The 21117-nt window shown below is 44.3% G+C and overlaps 1 protein-coding gene across 3 annotated transcripts in view; it reads left to right on the top strand.

The window, feature by feature from the left end:
- The window catches only part of sema5ba (sema domain, seven thrombospondin repeats (type 1 and type 1-like), transmembrane domain (TM) and short cytoplasmic domain, (semaphorin) 5Ba), a 339576-nt gene that overhangs the window by 180080 nt on the left and 138379 nt on the right, over nt 1–21117 (top strand). For all 3 annotated transcript variants that reach the window (XM_060828274.1, XM_060828276.1, XM_060828275.1), the window contains exons 6-8: nt 4939–5001; nt 6231–6329; nt 17087–17300. In XM_060828274.1, coding sequence (XP_060684257.1) covers nt 4939–5001; nt 6231–6329; nt 17087–17300 — 376 coding nt within the window. The remainder of the gene's footprint in view (nt 1–4938; nt 5002–6230; nt 6330–17086; nt 17301–21117) is intronic.

The raw sequence follows: 21117 nt of genomic DNA on the forward strand, positions 1-21117 counted from the left end.
CCTATTGTCTATTGTCTATTGATATTAGGATGCAACAATTAATCCAGAGATTGAGGATAATGATCAGGGCAGCGAGCTTCAAATCCAGCCATCGCAGAATTTAAATTTAATATAAACCTGGAATTAAGGACTCGCCGACATTAAGGGCATTTAAATGGTAAATGGTCATTGGATCAACATATGGAACAGTATAGGTTAGAAGGGCTTTTGGTTGGTTTTACAAGTCAGTGCGACATCGAGGGCCGAAGGGCCTGTACTGTGCTGTAATGTTCTATGTTCTAAGAGTTTAGTGATGACTGTGAGTCAATTGTCACTAAAGTACTCATCTGGATCACTATGGTTTTTCCGGGAAGAAAATCTGCTATCCTTACCTGGTCTGGCCGCCCTGTGACTCCAGACCCCAAGCAATGTGGTTGACTGTTCACTGCCTTCTGGGCAATTAGAAATGACGATGATTACTGGCCTGGCCAGGAATTTCCTGTGAATGAGTTAAAAAAAGGACACTCTGTTGACCTCCTCCTCCATGACGCTCTTGCCCTTAGCAGGTAGATTTTAATTTGGATAACTGCGGGGTATTGCATTTTGCTAAAACACACAAGGGCAGAATTTATACAGTTAATAGTAAGGCCTTAGATAATGTTTTCTAGGAGAAAGTGAGGACTGCAGATGCTGGAGATCAGAGCTGAAAATGTGTTGCTGGAAGAGCGCAGCAGGTCAGGCAGCATCCAAGGAGCAGGAGAATCGACGTTTCGGGCATGAGCCCTTCTTCAGGCTCATGCCCGAAACGTCGATTTTCCTGCTCCTTGGATGCTGCCTGACCTGCTGCGCTTTTCCAGCAACACATTTTCACCTTAGATAGTGTTGTTGAACAGGAGTTCAAGTACATAAGTCTTTGAAGCTTGTGTCACATATAGACAGGGTGGTTAATTAGGTGTTTAGCCTGCTTGCCTTCATTGCTCAGATGATTTGAGTATAGGTGTTGAGGTTGTCCAGGATATTGCTGAGGACTCTTCTGGAGTTCAGTCCTGGTCACTCTGTTATAGGACGGATATTATTAAGCCGGACAGGGTTCAGAAAAACATTTACAAGCATGTTGCCAGGTTTGAGTTATAGGGAGAGGTTGGATAGGCTGGGACTTCTTTCACTGGATTGTAGAAGGTTGAGACATAACGTGAGAGGTGTATAAGATCATGAGGGGGATAGACAAGGTTAAAGACAGGAGTCTTTTCCTGCAAGTGGGGGATTTCAAGACAAGGAGGGCTGTTTTTTAATGTGAGAGGGGAGAAAGATTTAAAAAAGACATGAAGAGCAATTTTTTTACACAGAGTGTGGTTCGTGTGTGGAGAAGCAGTGGATGCAGGTACAGTTATAACATTTATTCTATTAGTTCTATTAGAATCCCTACAATGTGGAAACAGGCCTTTCGACCCAACAAGTCCACACTGAATCTCCAAAGAGCAACCCACCCAGACTCATTCTCCTATCCTATATTTGCCCCTGACTAACGCACCTAACCTACAAATCCCTATGGGGAAATTTAGTATGGCCAATTGACCTAACCTACACATCTTTGGACTGTGGGAGGAAACCGGAGCATCCAGAGGGAACCCACGCAGACACGGGGAGAATGTGCAAACTCCACACAGACATGTAAAAGACATTTGGACAAGCACATGAATAATACAAGTTTGGAGAGATATGGGACAGGTGCAACTAGTTTTCATGAACCCCTGCAGTGCAGAAACAGGTCATTTGACCTAACAAGTCCACACTGACCCTCACCCAAACCCTTTCCCCTCCCCTGTTACTCTACATTTCCCCTAACTAATGCACCTAACCAATACATACCTGAACACTGTGGGCGATTTAGCTTGGCCGATTCACCTAGGCAAAAGTGAGGCCTGCAGATGCTGGAAATCAGAGTCTGGATACGAGTGGTGCTGGAAAAGCACAGCAGGTCAGGCAGCATCTGAGGAGCAGGAAAATTGATGTTTCAGGCAAAAGCCCTTTATCAGGAATTCCCTATCCACCTAACCTGCAAATCTTTTGACTGTGGGAGGAAACTGGAGCACATGAAGGAAATCCATGCAGACGCGGGGAGAACATGCAAACTCCACACAGATAATTGCCTAAGGCTGGAATCGAACCCAGGTCCCTGGTGCTGTGAGGTAGCAGTGCTAACCACTGAGTCACCATTTGGGATTATGGGTGGGCAGGGACTAATTGGACCAAAGGGTTTGTTTCTGGGCCGTATGGCTATCTGACCCATTTCACCACTATCTCACTTGCCCTTATGCCCTTCTCCCATGCCCCTCTTCCCACTCAATTGCCCCCCCCCCACCTCCCTCTCACTTTCACCCATCCTCCACCGTTCCCCTCATGTTTCCTGCAATTGCCTCTAGATTTCGGAGTGTCCAGTGGGGCTGCTGTAATGTACCAGGCGGTGTTTGAAGTGTTTTGTTCTCTTCACGTTTGAATGGGGTCGTCAGGGAAACCAGAGACAAACTTTTTTTTGCCTTTTCTTTCACATTTCAATACCCCTGGCTGCCCATTCACTTAGTGACCTATTCTGAGACCCAGCCCCCACCCCCAGTCAGAGGGCTGGGGTTCCTGCTGCTAATTCATCACATCGGACAGACCTAACCTCTGCTCCCCAGCTCTGTGGGCTTTGTTTATTGATGCCCGCTTTGAATTCCTTTTGCCTGCCCATGTGCTCTGACAATGAGAAGCCAAAATCTCAGCAGATAAATAGTCAGAGAGAATCACCAAATTGCCCGTCACAGGCCGGTCACTTGTCACTCACCCCCGCTGCAACTCTACTGGAGAGGATCGGAATTTAACAGAAACTTCCCAGGAGGGAAATAGCAGAGAAATGTGGATTAGACCTGCCTGTCTTCATTGTGGGAGGTGCTTTGTTTAGTTTCAGGTTAACCTGCTTTAAACATTCAGGAGGGAGAGTGGGAAGTGGAGCCACGGACTCAAAAACCTTCTTCACCTCGTGCTGTTTGACTGATGCTGCCAGTACCCCTATCAAGGAGGCAAGGCCTAAGTCTGCACCCTCCAGCCAGAATGAAGAGTGAACCCTGCTTTTGCTGCAGAGAGCTGTGGGGTTACAGCCCTTGGGTATATTTAAGGCTAAGACAGATATAGTCCTGATAAGTGGGGAAATCGGGGGCTACGCGGAAGGGGCAGGGAAGTGGACGTGAGGAATGTCAGATGAACTATGATCCTACTGAATGAAAGAGCAGGCTCAAAGGGCCAAATGGCTTACCCCCATTCCTCAGCACACACTAGATGAGGTCGACAAGTGTCTTATTCTAGGTCAGCATCACCTCCTTGCTCATGTCCTCTATTCGAGTAAACCCAGAATACTGTATGCTTCATTCATTGCTCTCTCCACTTGTCCTGCTTCTTATAGAACATAGAACAGTACAGCACAGGAACAGGCCCTTCAGCCCACAATGTTGTGCTGAACATGATGCTAAATTAAACGAATCCCTTCTGTCTGCCCTTGGTCCACGTCCCTCTTTTAATGACTTATGTACATATACATCCAATCCTTCTTATTTCTTAAGATCTTAGTCAATTGGCACTTAGCTCCCCCCCCACCACCACACCACCACCCCCCACCTCCTCCTATGTACTCTTGGAATGCTCCCCATTTTTCTGATCAATCATGATCTTATTGAATGGTGTAGCAGACCTGAGGGGCTGAATGGCCTACTCCAGCCCCCAGTTCATATACTCCACCACTTGTGCGTAACAGGATCACTACAAGACGGGGGAATTTCTTTGCAGGTCAGTGCAGGAAGAACAGGGGAATGGGATTATTTGGATAGCTGCTACGAAGAGATAGCAGAGGCTCAATGGGCCAAATGGGTTTCATTCTGTGCTGTACGATTCAATCCCTGGTGATCAGGACAAGCTTCATGAAGTCTTTAGGAAGCAATGTAATGGTTGAATGAAGAGTGTCTTTCGGGAAACTGTTCCTTTCAGTGTCTGAGGGAATGCAGCAACTACCTGGGAGTTCCTGCTCGTGATCACTGTCCAGTGTTCCCAGTTGGAATATGGATATTGTTGGGCTCTGTTCTGAATGATTAATTGATTAATCTGTGGGCCCTCGTGATAGGAACTGTACGGTACACGCTACTTGAGGTCGGATTTCTCGAAGACAATTAAGGTTTACTCTCAAATAAAAATTAGCTGGGAGTGGGTGAGTGGCTAAGTCATTGCTTGGTGATGGAGTGAGCAGTGAGCAGATATCACGTTTATGTTGAAATGATAACCTTTCCCTCTGTTGACTTACTGATTATCAAGTGTTTTCAAAGGATTACTTTACCCATTGCTGTTCATGCAGCAAGTTAGCCAAACATCTTATTCATGGACTCTCCTCAAATGTTGTGCATGAGTGAAGATCTTCAATTAAAATTAAAATGCTAACCTTTGACCCCTTTGCCCTTTCCACCCTTTCATGCCATTTCCCCTCATTTCCTGTCCATTGATTCTTCCTCCCATTCACAATTACCTTTCCCTTTGCCCCACTTCTTTTTTATTCCCTCATCCACCCCTCTTCCTGCCTTTCTCCTCTTTTGCCCCTTTCCACCTTAACAGCCTCCCCTGCCTCTTTCCCCCCCACCTCCTGCCCTCTGACTTAGTCATCTGTCTTCAGGCCCTCATCCCTCTCTTATTCCCACATGCCTTCCTGCTGTTTCTTCTCTCTCTCTGGCCTCTCTCCTCCTCCACTCCCCTCAAGCTCCACACAGTTTCATCCCTTCTCCTATTAACACCGTCTCCACTTCCCTTTCTCTGTCCACCTCCCACCTCTCCCTTCTTTTCCCACCCTGTCCTTCTTCCTATCTCCCTCCCATGACAATCCTTACAACCGAGCTCTTAGCCAGTTGGAGCATGTCATGTGATTTGTATGTTGTCTTTTCTCAGGCAATAGAATGGGGACCAGAAGAAGACACTAGGATAGCTTGTCAGAGCAAAGGAAAGACTGAGGTAAATTTGTAAACTATCGTCGCAACGCAGTTACTGTGTAATTTAATGTTGCCTCAGTGTGCTATTGCTGGATGTGAGCCTTGTTCAGTTTTCTCTCAATATTTGCAACGCCACAACTTAATATGGCGCTTTCCATGGGTTTTCTCTTGAACTGAATTTGAGTCTTTGTGAAGTGCTTTTCATAAAACCATATTTATTTGGTTGTACATTTGGGCACCAATTTGGAGAGTGATCACAGAATGGTTATGGTGCAGAATACGGTGCATTCAGTCTATTGTTCTTGTACCAGTTCTATTCCCTAATGTCAATCACCAGCCTTTTGCCCATATCCATCTCATTATCCGATCCCATTCTCGAATGCCTCTATTCGACCTCCACATTTCCAGGCAATGCATTCCAGACCCAAACAACTCAGGTGATGAAAAAGCTCCTTCCTACATCACCATTGCTTCATTTGCACATCACTTTAAATTTACATGGTCAATAAAGTTTGGGAAATTATAATGTACTTTATCCAATGCGTTTGATAAGTGGGTCCCACTGCACTAATTACAAGCTGGTTGTGCAGCCCATTTAATCTCATCTAAACCCTAACCCTGCAACCTTGCAGTGTCATCTTAAATGTCCTCAGCTAGAACCTGTCTGACCGTATTTGTCATCCCTCATCTCCCTCCACCATGTCAACCAGGAGTCAGAAATTTCTGGGTTTGAGTTCTGCTTTATCCTCTTGAAGGCAAGGTTAAAAATGCACCAGTGTAGAAGAGGGAGAGTGCTGCATTGTCAGTGTTGCTGTCTTTCTGATGAAATATTAATCCAAGGACTTACCTGTCCTGTCAAGGTGGATGTAAAATGTCCCACAGCCACTATTTCAAAGAGGAACTGCCATTAATGAACCGTCCACATTTAAAAACAGACGACATGTCATTATCAAATTGCTTGTACTGGGAGCTTACAGTACACAAATTGACTGTGATGATTCCTGCTTTATAACAACAATCACAATTCAAGTGGGATAAAGACAGAGGGTGCTGAGGAAACTCAGCAGGTCTGGCAGCATCTGTGCAGAGAAAAAACAGAGTTAACATTTCCAAATCTTCCAAACTCCTACATTTCCACTGTATTTGATTAACTGCAGGATCGTCAAGGGTAGCCCAACATGAGGTAAGATGCCTCATTAATGCAAGATTGATGTCAAATACAGCTCTCATATAATTTGTCTCTTGTTCCAGATCGAGTGTCAGAATTATATTCGTGTGCTGCTCATTAACGGGAAGAACATATTTGCGTGTGGAACAAATGCGTTTTCTCCGACCTGCACGTCCCGACAGGTGAAATGCTTTCCTTCATACCACTTGAAACAAAATGCTGCTTTGCTGTTCTAATGACCAATTCAGAAATGCTATTTGCTGATTTTTTTTCTACTTTTCTTTTCCTTTATCTTTATTGGTCGCTGCATTGAGTGTAGAAATTGGGAGGTCATGTTGGGACTGTACAGGACATCGTTTAGGCCATTTTTTGCTCTCCCTGCTATCGGAAGGATGTTGTAAAACTTGAAAAGGTTCAGAAAAGATTTACAAGGATAGAGTCATAGAGATGTACAGCACGGAAACAGACCCTTCGGTCCAACCCGTCCATGCCGACCAGCTATCCCAACCCAATCTAGTCCCACCTGCCAGCACCCGGCCCATATCCCTCCAAACCTTTCCTATTCATATACCCATCCAAATGCCTCTTAAATGTTGCAATTGTACCAGCCTCCACCACTTCCCCTGGCAGCTCAATCCATACCTGTACTACCCTCTGTGTGAAAAAGTTGAACGATGTTGCCAGGGCTGGAGGGTTTGAGCTATAGGAGAGGCTGAACAGGCTAGGTCTGCTTTCTCTGGAGTGTCAGAGGCTGAGGGGTGACCTTATAGAGGTTTATAAAATCATGAGGAGCATGGATAGGATAAATAGACAGCATGTTTTTCCCAAGCATAGGGGAGTCCAAAACTAGAGGGCCTAGGTTCAAGGTGAAAGGGAAAGATTTAAAAGAGACCTAAGAGGCAACTTTTTCACGCAGCGGGTGGTGTGTGTATGGAATGAACTGCCAGAGGAAGCGGTAGAGGCCGGTACAATTACAATATTTGAAAGGCATCAGAATGGGTGCATGAATAGGGAGGGTTGGAGGGATATGGGCCAAATGCTGGCAAATGGAACGATTAGTTTTGAATATCTGGTTGGCATGGGTGAGTTGTACCGAAGGGTATATTTCCATGCTGTACATCTGTACGACTCTATGGCACTATGACTCTGTGAGAACTGACCTCTGACTGGGGCAAATAGTTCCATGGACATCAGTCATTGGCTGTGGCCTGACCAAACAGGGGTATTTAATGTCTCCTGGCCATGCATTTTCTTTCGACATGCCCAACCCCATCTGGGAAGGTACTGCATAAAGTTGCGTGTCAGGATACCCTACAAGGTGGATAGCCTCCCATTTCCCCACTCCATTCCATCTGTTGTATTGTTTGCTCAGTCAGCCTCTCCAAATCATTGTGAAGTATCCTCCTCACAACTTCCACTTCTACCTGGTTTTGTGTCATCTGCAGAATGATAAAGATTACATTTAATTCCCCACACTGAAATCACTGATAAACACTGAACAGCTAGGATTCAAGCCCTGCTTCTGACAGTACCCTTTCTACCCACAGCCTGCCCACCTGAGAATAACACATTTGTTCTCACTCTCTGTCTTCTGCCCATGAATATCAGCCAGGATATCCAGGCCTGTGTGTTCTAATTTTTTTTTATTAATCTCATATATGAATCCTTCTCAATAGCTTTCTGAAATGGTGACATAGCATTAATATCACTGGGCTGGAATCAGAAAGGTCAAGGTGATACATTGGTTCAAATTTCACAATGGTAGCTGTTGGGATCTAAATTCCTAGTACTAGGAACAGGAATAGGCCATTCAGTCCTTTGGTCCTGTTCCATTGATCATGGCTCATCTGTAGCCTAATGCCTCTGGCCCATATTCCTTAATAATACCATGCCATCATTTCCTCTCTTGATCCCTTGAACTGGATATGTATTTCTGGATTACAGAATACCGTGGCTAAAATGGGGATGCAGCTAATCTGTTGGACATCGGCAGAAATGTGAGTTTTGGGCTGGAGTAACAGGGATGTCTTATAGACTGGTTCAGCTTATTTATCGTGAGTTACGGTAACTCTTCAAGATATTGATGGGATAAGACAGAATAGATGAGGATAAACTCTGGTTGGGGATTCCAAAACTAGAGGGCAAAGTCTAAAAATTAGGGATTCGTATGTAATCCAGACTGGGAAAGGAGGTAGATTATAATTCCCACAGGTCGAGAGATGTGTGCAGGATAGGGGCACAGAATGGTGCAGCCCTGACGACTCACTGTGGCTGCATTGAACAAATGGGCCCTTCGGGACAGAGTGGTTCTTTTGTTTAGTATTCCTGTCCCTCTGCTCAATATCATTCCTCTCCACCACGGACACATTTTGCTATAGAATGGAGTACGTATAAGATACATCGATGTGATTCGATTTATTATTGTCACATGTACATAGGTACAGTAAAACGTTTGTTTTTGCATTCAGTACAAGCAGATCATATCATACAAAGTGCACTAGGGCAATAGAACAGACCGAGGAATACCATGTTACGGTTGCAGAGAAGGTGCACAGAGTGTGAGGCCTCATTAAATTTAAAATTTGAGAGATCCATTCAGAAGTCTAGAAAACAGCGGGGAAGAAGCTGTCCTTGAATCTGTCAGTACGTGTGTTTAAGCTTTTGTGTCTTCTGCCCATTGGAAGAGATTCTAACCAGGGTAAGAGGGTCTTTAATGATGTTGGTTGCCTTCCCAAGGCAGTGAGAAGTGTAGCTGGAGTCGGTGGATGGAAGGTTGGCTAACGTGATTCAGCGACTCATTCAGACTAATTCAACAGAACCTTTCTCTGGTTGTGACCTGTACAATCCAGAAAGACATGAAGACACTATCTGGGAGAGCGCCATCAGCTCTAAGTTGTATCCTTGATTCTTTATGGTCATTGAATCATTCACGATTTGATTCTTTAAGGACATTGAATCAATATTACCAAATCCCTTACAATAAGAGGGTCACCATCATTAGACTGAACCAGCTCAAGAGTGTATCACTGTTTCTCTCAGGGAGGCAGCAAGAAATGGATGATAAATGTAATCTTGCCAGCTTTTCCTGCACACTAATGAATTCAGAAGCAGGTGGGGTGATTTTTCTGTTTAGTCTTTCATTTTTCTGATGGGTTTTTACAGACGGAATTAAATGACTCAACCGTGCATGTTCCGCTCGCTTCTCAGACAGTTTATTAAAATGAAAGAAGGACCAAACATCTAGGAATTATCAGCAACACTGGCCAACTTACAACTCACAGCACAGCCCATTTAATCATTCATTCAGTGATTCAATTAGGAGGAAAATCTCAGCACTGCAGAAAATCCTGTCTTCTCTCGTTGACGTGATTAGACTAATGTAGGATGATGCTGTCGCCAGGTGACATTCGGTGATGGGTTGACCATACTTTATGTGCTAATGCTTAAGGAAGAAGAATCTTATATTCTAAGTGCTCTGAGTAGATTAGAAATTCATTGCACCATAGACAAAATTGGAATGAGTTTGTCTGTGTCATAAGAGTCATGCAGCATAGAAACAGGCCCTTCGGCCCAGCATGTCTATGCTGAACAACAGACACCAAACTGCGCTAATCCCATTTACCCACACTTGGCCCAAAGCCTTATATGCTGTGGCATCACAAGTACAGATCTAAAAGTTCATGGTCTGCTCTTCCATCTCTGAGTCAGAAAGTTAAGGGTCCAAGTCTTGATCAAGTTGAACATTTCAGCTGCCACTCCTGTCTGCAGTACTGAGTGAGTGCCTCACTGTCAGAGGTGCTGCCTTTTGTTGATGAAGAGCTGATAGTATCACTGGATTCATAAGGTCACTGGACTCCAGGCTAATGCTCTGGGGAGGCTGGCCTAAATGACAGCTGGTAACATTTAAATTCATTGAATATATTTGGAAATTTAAAAAAGAACAATATCAGTGGTAATTGGTCGGGTTAGATCTGTCCTACTTTTTTATGTACAGGACATACACTGGGCAATTTCCACATTGTTGGGTAGATGCCAGCATTGTAACTGTACTGGAAGAGCTTGGCTAGGGGAGCAGCAAGTTCTGGAGCACAAGTCTTCAGTACTACTGCTGGGATGTTGTCAGGGCCCATAGCCTTTACTTTATCCTTCACATGGTATCTTGTGGAGTGAATCAAATTGGCTGAAGACTGGCATTTATGATACAGAGGATCTCTGGAGGAGTCCAGGATGGATCATCCACTGGATACTTCTGGCTGAAGATTGTCGCGAATGCTTCAGCCTTATCTTTGGTGCTGATTTGCTGGGCTCTTCCATCATTGAGGATCGAGATATTTGTGGAGCCTCCTTCTCTAGTGAGTTGTTTAATTGTCTACCACCATTCATGACTGAATGTGGCAAGACTGTAGACCTTAGGTCTGATCCATTGCGTGTGGGATCACTTAGCTCTGTCTATCACTTGCTGCTTACGCAGTTGGGAATACAGATTATCCTGTGTTGTAGCTTCACCAGGTTGAATCCTAATATCCAGATAGATGTGGTTCTGCTCTTGGCTGCATCTCCATCGAACCAAGGTTGCTCCCCTGCCTTGGGTGGCAGATATGCCAGGCCATGAGGTTACAGATTGTGCTGGAGTACAGATCTGCTGCTAATGGCCCACAGCGCCTCATGAATGCCCAGTTTTGAGTTGCTTGATCTGTTCGAAGTTGGTCCCATTTAGCTCAGTGCAGGTACTAGACAAGATGACGGAGATTATCCTCAAGGTGGCTGTTGGGCTCCACAAGGAACGTGTGATGGTCACTCTCAGTGATATTGTCGCGGACAAATGTGATGGGGTCAATGATGAGGATGTGCAGGGTAACTCCCTCCTGACAGAACCACTGTCTCTGAAGGTGATGGTGATGTCCAGGAGAATTTCTGTAAGTTCTATGAGTATGACAATGTGTGAGACAACTCTCCCAATTTTGAGACTAACCACCAGATGTTAACAATTAGGACTTTGCAAGGTCGACAGGGCTGAATTTGCTGTTGTCCAGTTTCATTCCAATGCGACTGTTCAGCACTTTGCTGCAACTGAGGGCCTTGTTGGGCCATTTCAGATGGCGGTTAAAAATCCACCACACTACTGTTGGCAGATAGATAGGAATGCTACAGAAGGTGCTTGAGACCAAAACATTGAATGTTTTCAAGAAGGAGTCAGATATAATTCTTAGGACTAAAAAGGTCAATGCGTATTAGCTGGTAGTGGGAACAGAGTCTCGAGTTGAGTTGAATGTTGGAGCAGGTTCAAAGGGCCAAATGGCCTACTCCTGCTCCTATTTGCTAATTTTCTTTCTTTAAGGCCATTAGTCAACAAGATGGCCTTCTAGTCGACAATGGTTTCAAGGTCATTAATGGACTTGTATTTCTAGATTTTTTGTTCTTTAAATTCTGCCATCTGGATCTGTGGGATTTGGACCCAGGGCCCTGTAGCACTACCTGGGTCTCTGCTTTACTAAAGCAAGTATAGTACTGGAGAAATTCAGCAGGACTGGCAGCATCTGTGGAGAGAGAGAGAAACAGAGTTAATATTTCCCGTCTGAAATGGCTCTTCTTCAGAACTTCAGTAGATTTGAAATGTTAACCCTGTGTGCCCTGAACTGAATGAGCACAAATTTCTGGAAGTTCACCTGCTTGCTGCATGGTATCGTCCTTAGCACAGTCAGGATTATTTACTAATTGTTGTCCGATTACATAATAGCACCTAATGTTGGTCATGGTGTCCTGAGTTTTGCAAACATGGGCTAAGTTGAGTATAGGCAACACTCTCACGGATAGTCAAAGTGACTCATCATTAGAACTGGTCTTCTCGGTGTTGGGTCATGGGCCAAGTCTGTGACCTAGGCTTTCGAGCAACTAATGGCAATCCTGAGTCAAAGACCTATTTGGGGAGACATCCTTAACTGCCTAGAGCAGTGAGTCACATTGATCATCTGTTCCTTAAATATTTGCCATGAATATTAAAGTGGAGGCGGAGGCTATGTAAAGGATGAATTCAATCACAGATGATTTCATTATTCAAACCCAGTCACTTTATTTCACAGCTGCCAGCAAATGGCGACTAGTGGTGATTGATGATGCCAAACAATGTCACGGTGACATTGCCTCATCACCGGTCCACTTTATATGAAATTTCTCTCTGCGCTGCTTTCTCCTGTGGCATTTGGAAGGGCCTGGGCCTAAGGCGGATGTAAAAATGTCCCATTGTTTCAAAGATGAGCAGAGTTCCTCTTCTGTGGTCTCCCACCCCTCTCCCAACATCCTAAAAAACACAGACAGCCTGCTCAATGCAACAGCAACTTGCACTTACACAGCACCTTTCATGTTGTGGCCTGTCCCAAGGTGTGTCGCAGCAGTGACTATCAAATGCGATCTGACACTGACCTACACAACGAGATACTAGGGTAGACAGCCATAAGCTTCTGCAAAGCAACAGTTTTTAGGATTTCCCTCTCAGGTGGCCTGTGCACCAATCAGCTGCCTTGTGTCCCTGGAAGTAATGCTAGACTCTAAAGTACCTTTTTGGCTACTAACACACTTTGGGACATCATGAGGTCACCATATCAATGTGAATATTTCTTGCACACAGGCTTGAAGGACTATCCCTGTTCCTGTTTTTGAGAATGACCTCCATTTCCCAGGCATAGTGTAAATATTAATTAATCATGATTTAATTTGTAACGTACGCTCATTAGAAATCTACCGTTGCGTGTCACAACCAACATAATGAAGTCAAGAGCACTGGAATGTAATGGGATGCTGTGTACGTGAAAGAAAGAGAAAGGGGAAGTGGAAATACAACAGTGAAACAGAAACCGATCATTTGTAACATGGCGAAATGTCCCAAAGTGTGCTTCTTGCCAATTAAGAAGTGCCAGATAAAGAGTTTTCAGTAGAGATCAGAGAAGGCACCTTGAGGGTGATGGGAAGGGTGGACTAAGGTGGGAAAGTTTTGGGAGGGAATCTTTGTCAAGGCATCAGAAGGCATGGCCAACAACAGTGGGGTGAAGGAAATTGGTGATGCAGATAAAACCGGTCGCACATTGGAGATAAAGATGAGGAGGAATTCCTTCTCTCAGAGGGTGGTAAACCTCTGAAATTCTTCACTGCAGAGGGCTGTTGAGGCTGGATCATTCAAGGCTGGAATAGACAGATGTTTAATTAGTGAGACAAACAAGGATTATGGGAGAAAGGTTGGAAAACAGAGCTGAAGATGATCAGATCATTCTGTGCCACCCCATATTCTGAGATGATGCCCCCTGGTCCTATCCTCTCCCAAAGGGGAAAACACCCTTTCCTTATCTATCCTGTTAAGTCCCCTAAGAATCCTGTATGTTCAAATCCCTCCATAATCTTGTCTTATTCCCATCCTTGTAATCCCCACCCCAACAACCCTCTGAGAGTCCAGCTCCCCTCCAATTCTGGTTTTATCTGCATCACCAATTTCCTGTTGGACGATAACCTGGTGTTGTGTGATTTTTAACTTTGTATACCTCAGTCCAACACTGGCATCTCAAAATCAGATTCGCCATGATCACATGAAATGATAGAGCAGATGGGCTGAATGGCCTTCTCCTGCCCTGCTGTCTTCTGGGCAAAGATGAGAATTTTCAGTTTGAGAAGCAATTGGTCTTTGTGGTTCTGATTGCTGCAATGATATCAATTCATAGCCATGAGGGGAATTACGAAAGGAATGGGAGAGTTGGTGAAGGAGGAATGAAATCCCGCTTTGATGGAGACATAGAGACGGCAGGTTAAGTTTCTGAGTAGAGACAGTTTGTCGGAATGAACTGAATGTGTACAAATTGACTTAAACAAGACCTGTAGCTACCTTTATCAATTTCTTACAAAGAGAGAGCACATTTTTTGGGAGGCATGGTGGCTCAGTGGTTAGCACTACCGCCTCACTGCACCGTGGACCTAGGTTTGATTCCAGGCTCGGTGGACTGTGTGGAGTTATGTTCTCCCCATGTCTGGGTGGGTTTCCTCTTGGTGCTCCGGTTTCCTCCCACAGCCCAAACTTGTTAGGTCAATTGACCATGCCAAATTGTCCATAGTGTTCAGGGATGTGTAGCTTAGATGCATTAGTCAGGGGAAGTGTAGAGTAACAGGTTCGGGGAATGGGTCTGGGTGGGTTACTTTTCAGAGGGTCGGTGTGGATTATTGGACTGAAGGGCCTGTTTCCACACTGTAAGGATTCGATGATGTCTATGAAACATTTACAAAACTGTGGGCAGGAACAGAAAGAACAGCAAAAGCACAAAGAGGAATGTTCTTGGTAAGCTTTTGTGTGGTCGGTGAGGTCTGGAAAAAAGAGCAGGGGGAAAGAGGCCTTGGACAGCTCCGGGGTCAGACAATGAGGGGACACTAGGGAGCAGCCAAACAGGATGGATTAGAGGGAACAAGGAGGGAAGAGTGAATTAATGTTCAAGGACATTGAGATGGAACTCAGTGAGATGAGGTGGGTAAAGCCACAGTACAAAGTAAATGAGGGAATTGTTATGACTGAGGCTAGTCTTACTGCTCCATGGCCACCATATACAATAAAAATATTGTTCAGAACATAGAACATTACAGTTTCTAGTTACCAAGATGACCAACTAAATACCTTATCACTATCAGGGCTGAAACAAAGAAAATTTACAGCCCAGGAACAGTCCCTTCGGCCCTCCAAGGCTGTGCCAATCCAAATCCACTGTTGAAACCTATCACACAATTCCTAAGGATCTGTATCCTTCTGCTGCCCACCTACTCATGCATCTGTCCAGACATATCTTACATGAATCTACCGCGCCTGCGTCTACCACCTCTGCTGGCAACGCGTTCCAGGCGCCTACCAGACTTTCCGCGTGTATCCCCTTAAACTTTTCTCCTCTCACATTGAATGCATGACCTCTCATTATTGAATCCCTCATCCTGGGGAAAAAAGCATATCGCTATCCACCCTGTCTATACTCTTCATGATTTTGTAGACCTCAATCAGGTCTTCCCTCAATCTCCTTTTTTCTAATGAAAACAATACTAACCTACACAACCTCTCTTCATAGCTAGCACTTTCCATACCAGGCAACATCCTCGTAAACCTTCTCTGCGCCCTCTCCAAAGCGTCCACATCATTTTGGTAATGTAGCGACCAGAACTGTACACAGTATTCTAAATGCGGCCGAACCAAAGTCGAACAAACAAAAGATCTATTCATCAGGTTTCTTAAATAAACAATTATTATCAAAACAAAACTTATTCAATAAAGATATAATAATTGTTTAACATAGTTTTTCTTTATTCATGGGATGAGGGCATCATAGCATTTATTGCTCAGAAGGTAGTTAAGAGTCGACCAGACTGGGTAAGGACAGCAGCTTCCTTCCCTTAAGGACATTAGTGATGGGTTTTTCTCCAACAATTGATTCACGGTCAGCATTAGACTCTTACTTCCAAGGTAAGGTAGGATTTGAATGCAGGTCCCCAGAACATTACCTAGGTTTTTGGATTAACATTCATGCGATTGTACCACTAGGCCATTACTCCCCCTAGTTATAGAAGTATAAATGTTTATCCCTCTAAATATCCAAACAAAAAAATACTTTGGCCAAAGGGTTACTTTTGAAAGTGAAAGGATAATATGTAGGATGCACCAGAGTTTGTTCCTCTGATGTTCTGACATGTCTGGTCAAATCACTGTTCAGGCACAGTTGTCTCCGAAGTCTTACAGACTGAGCTTACTCGAGAAATGCAATCTTGAGATTGTCTTTTAATCTCTCTCCCAAAAGAACAACTAAGTTTCAGTCTGAACTGATATGAGGGTTTTCTTTTCAGAAATGAGACAGACCAGCTGGGCAACAAGTCTATAGCAGGCTTTCCTCCAAGTCCTGTTCTTAGGAGGCTTCCATCCCAGAGAACCAGATAAAGCAATAACTAAGACTGTCGCTATTCAAAACTCCTTAATAGGGTTTACAGCAAATCAAGCAGTTTTCACCATTGTTTCTAGGAAGCCTTATTTGAAAAACACTATGATGTGGAGGTGCCAGTGTTGGACTGAGGTAAACAAAGTTAAAAATCACACAACACCAGGTTATAGTCTAACAGGTTGTTTAACTCTGCAAAAACTACAAAGTAATTTAAATGTCTTCTTCTTAAGAAGCCACACCAGGTCTAAAACTTGGAATAAACTCTGTTTTGAACAAACCATTCAATCTTAAGCCATGCAAGTCATATTGTAGCAAGACAAAGAGCTCGCTTTTACACAGAGCTCTTTCAAGACTTCAGGCCATCCTAAATCAATTCACACCAATCAAATTCCTTCCGAAGTGCAGCCACAGTCGTGATGCATGAAAATACAGCACCAAACTCTGACAAAAAAACAATACAACAGTAACCCAGGCGACCTGTATCTCTTTAGTGATGTGGTTTCTGGGGGACATTTTAACCTGGACACAGAAGAGAGTTTCTCCACTCTAAAGGAGCACTTTGTGACTTTTAGCTGACGGTGGTATCTCAGTCCTAGGTTTAATGTTTCACCTGAAAGACAACAACCCTGAGTGTTTAGCACTACTTCAGTGCTGTGGGAGTACAAAAGGGGTTCAGATAAAGGACAGGGGCGGGTGTTCTGAATGTGTTGCGTGTGGATGTAAAAAGACCAGGAAGTTGAGTTGGCAAAACTGAGCTTTGGAAATGTCAGAAACCTAGAAAGCAGTTCAAGAGCTGATGGGATGGGAAGGCGGAGTTCGAGTTGAGCAGAAATTTGCAATCATCTTGATTCAATGAGATGAAACATTGATAAAAGGGTGGTGACAGATGCCAAGCATCCTCATATCTTGCAGCTGATGAGGAAAAGCAGTGAGGATAAAGTAATGTGCACGCTGCAGTGACTGAGACTGTGTGCCCATGTGATTGCTTCCTCCAGCTCGGGGACCTGGGCCAAGTGCTGGACAGGATGAATGGTGTGGCAAGATGTCCTTACGATCCTCGACACAATTCCACTGCCGTGATCACGTCCCGGGGAGAGCTGTACGCGGCCACTGTGATCGACTTCTCAGGTCGCGACCCCGCCATCTACCGAAGCCTGGGAAATAGACCTCCTCTCCGAACTGCGCAGTACAACTCCAAGTGGCTTAACGGTATGTCGTGAACTGCAGGCAGCATCTCTACAGAGGGGAGCGCTGTCAGGGGGGCATGAGTGAGAACTGAATGTAGTGATGATTCATTTTGTTGAAGAAAAGGTGTGATGAATTTGATTAACGTGACTTCGAATTGAAGCTAGAAAAATGCCTATTATTAATCATTCCTCTCTTACACTGTAACTTGCATGATTTGCATTTCTTATGCACTTTATGCCGTGTACGATTGTAGTTTGTGCTGTCAATGTAACGCCCTCAGTCCCGGAGGAACCCTGTCTCAGTTTTACTGTATCAGTTGTATATGGTAGAAATGACAAAGAAAAGCTAATCTATTCCACGCGACTCCAGCCAAGGTGGAGCACATAGGGTCCAGTACCCAACTGCACCTTTGGCACCTTATCGGGCGATGTCACGATTTTAAAAAAATTTGTCTTTCTTTTCAAATTCCTCCATACTCCTCACCCCTTCCTATTTCTATGGCCTCTTCCAGCCCCACACTGGCACCTTCACCCACCCCCTCCCTGAGATCTCTCTCTTCCTGTAATGCTTGCCAGTCCCACCATCCTGCTTCATTGGGCCTTCAGCTGTCTCACAACTGCCTGCTACCCTCCATGTGTAACCTCCCCCTCCACGCATTGACATGCAGTTTCACACCCATTGCCCACTATCCATCCTGCCTGGTAATTGGTATCAATTAGTGATGGGCACTGTCCCCTGGTTAGGAACAGTACCCCCACTGTCCCTCCACTGATCTCTCAATCCACCAGCATCCAGCTACGACCACCCTCTTTGACTGCTGACCTTTAGCTCACCTTGCCAACTGTTTCCTTCGCATCCCTCTGTCACCAACCTGACCCTCCATCGCTTTGATGTATCGTCTACTATTAGTCATTAAACAAAGAGCAGTTAAGTTTGTTTGAGTTCAGTAAATCTGAGATTAAAAGCTGGTCAAGTGGTGACCACTGCTGATTGTCGTTAAAATCCCTTCAAGTTCATGAATGTCCTTCAGGGAAGGAAATCTTATCAGGTCTGGCCTACATGCGACTCCAGACCCACAGCAATGTGGTTGACTCTTAAATGCTCACTGGGCAATTAGGGATGAACAATGCTCACATCCTTTGAATAAATCAAGAGAAAACTCAACAAATTGGGTTTTAATGGTTCCCAATTCTTGATCTGAGCTTTTCTTGAAGGTGCCACGGAAGGTGCCAGTCTGGTTGAATGCAGCAGATGAGCCTCCTGTGACCTTCCTGCCGACCCCTGACCCCACCAGTGGCAAAGCTGGTGTCAAACAGCAAAACCATTAATGAGCCAACTGAGGCTTTTGTGAGATTTTAATGGATTGTCCTTGATTAAATGTCAGCCACTGGGATTGAGATGAGGAGAAATTTGTTCACTGAGAGAGTGAAGAATTCTTTGGAATTCTCTAATCTGGAGAGCTGTGGAAGCTCAATCGTTTTGCACATTGAAGACTGAGAAGAATAGAGTTCTATTTATTAATGACATCAAAGGACATGAATGCTGTTGAGACTTAAAATCGGCCAAGATTTAGAGCAGTGAAGCAGATTTGAAGGGTTTGAGCAGCCTCTTCCTGCTCTTATATTTCTAAGGTTCTCATCCCATTGTCACCAGAATTTAACCAGACTTGACAGAGACCATGTCTTTACAGGCTGACAGGAGTGGGTGTTGGGTCTGACCTTAACAAGCCCTTCTTGGGCCTGCTGGAGGGCTGTCTATAATCTTGCAAATCCCAACTCCATCCCCCCTCTCCCCCATACCCCTCACACCCACGCCTGCCATTTTGGCAACTGATGAGACCCTCAATCCTCCTCCCATAATATCATCCTGCCCCAGTCCCTCAATGGCTGCTGATTGGCTACAGGTCTCTGAGGCGGGACTTCCTGCTCATGGGGTTCTGATGTCTTGCCTCCACTCTGCTAACAGCTAATCACAGGGCAGCTGATGTTCTCAGACTTTCTTTGATGTTTTAGCTGGTGGCTGGGATGGGAAACCTGCAACCCCATCCAATTCTGCCCCTTAAAAATTAGTTATAGAGTCATAGAGATGTACAGCACGTAAACAGACACTTCGGTCCAACATGCTCATGCCGATCAGATATAAACCAATCTAGTCCCATTTGCCAGCATTTGGCCCATACCCTTCTAAACCTTTCCTATTCATGTATCCATTCAGATGCCTTTTAAATGGTGTCATTGTACCAGCTTCCACCACTTCCTCTGGTGGCTCATTCCCAAACATGCACCACCCTCTGCATGAAAAACGTTGCCTCAGGTCAGTCAGATCATCATTCAGGCTCTTCAACCAGTTTCTGCAATCTTTTGATCTGTCCCAGAGCCCCATGTCTGTTCCTGCACAAACAGGCCTGAGCTGAACCATTGGAATGATAACACAGAGAAGGCTGGAGAAGCTCAGCCTGGAGAGAGTTACTGTGTCAACTCTGATGTCGAGGGGTTGGAAATTGTTATGTTTTATTTCTTTGGCAGTTGCAGAGGAGAGGCAAAGGGAACAAATGCTGCAGAGCCCCAAAGGATGGAGAAGAGATAAAGAGATGTAAAATGGTTGTAGATTTTGGGTGAAAATGTGTCCCTCTGTATAATGAACAAGATGAGTCAGGCATGCGTAATGGAGTGAGCAGAGGAAATGTAAGAAGAATGGAAAACGAACAAGATGTGATTAGTTTCTGAAATTGAGGAAATTGTTAAATATGTTCAAGAAAAATTTCTTGATCCATAGGTAACTGTACCTAATAGAGAAGGAGCAAAACCTGACCTTCTCTTGGGAAATAAGGCAGGAAAAATGACAGAAGTATTAGCGGGGGAACACTAGATAATAATTCTAATAGTTTTAAAATAGTTATGGAAAGGGATAAACCTTCAATAAAAGTTCAAGGTCTAAACTGGAGTAAAGCAAATTTTAATGGTATGAGACAAGAACTTTCAAAAGTTGATTGAGTGGACTGTTTACAGGTGCAGGCTGACAAATAGGAAGCTTTCAAAAATGTGATAATGGGATTTTGGAGGCATTATGTTCCTGTTAGAGTGAAGTCTAAGTCTGGTAAGAGTGGGGATCAATGGATGAATAAAGATGTTGAGGATCTAGTCAAGAGTAAGAGAATATCAGATATCAGATATAGACAATTGGGATCAAATGAATCTCTTGAAGAGTGTAAAGAGTGTAGGGGTGTTCTGAAGAGGGAAGTCAGGAAGGCAAAGAGGGAATCGGCAGATAAGGTTATGGATAATCCAAAGTGATTCTACAAGTACATTAAGAGCAAAAGTGCAACTAAAGAGAATATAGGACCCCTTAAAGATCAACACAGTCGTCTATGTGTTGAACCTCAGAAGATGAGAGAGATGCTAAATGAATATTTTGTGTCAGGTTTCACTATGAAGAAAAAAATGAAGACTAGAGAACTCATGGAAATAAATATTGATGTTTTGAAAACAGTTCACTTTACAGAAGAGAGAATGCTGGACATCTTAGAAAACATAAAGGTGAATAAATCTCTGGGATCTGATCAAGTGTATCCCAGAATCTTGTAGGAAGTTAGGGAAGGAATTGCGGAGCTCCTAGGTGAAATATTTGTATAATCTATAACCACAGGTGAAGTGCTGGAAAACTGGAGGGTGGTTAATATTGTGTCTTTATTAAAGAAAGGCTATAAGAAGAAGCCTGGGGAACCATTGGCCTGTGAGTGACGTCACTGGTGGGTAAGTTGTTAGAGGTGATAGGAGAGAACTTACATACTTTTGAAGAGGCAAGGACTGATTAGGGATAGCCAGCATGGCTTTGTGTG

The sequence above is a fragment of the Hemiscyllium ocellatum genome, chromosome 7 (assembly GCF_020745735.1).
Source record: "Hemiscyllium ocellatum isolate sHemOce1 chromosome 7, sHemOce1.pat.X.cur, whole genome shotgun sequence".
Classification (NCBI taxonomy): Eukaryota; Metazoa; Chordata; class Chondrichthyes; order Orectolobiformes; family Hemiscylliidae; genus Hemiscyllium; species Hemiscyllium ocellatum.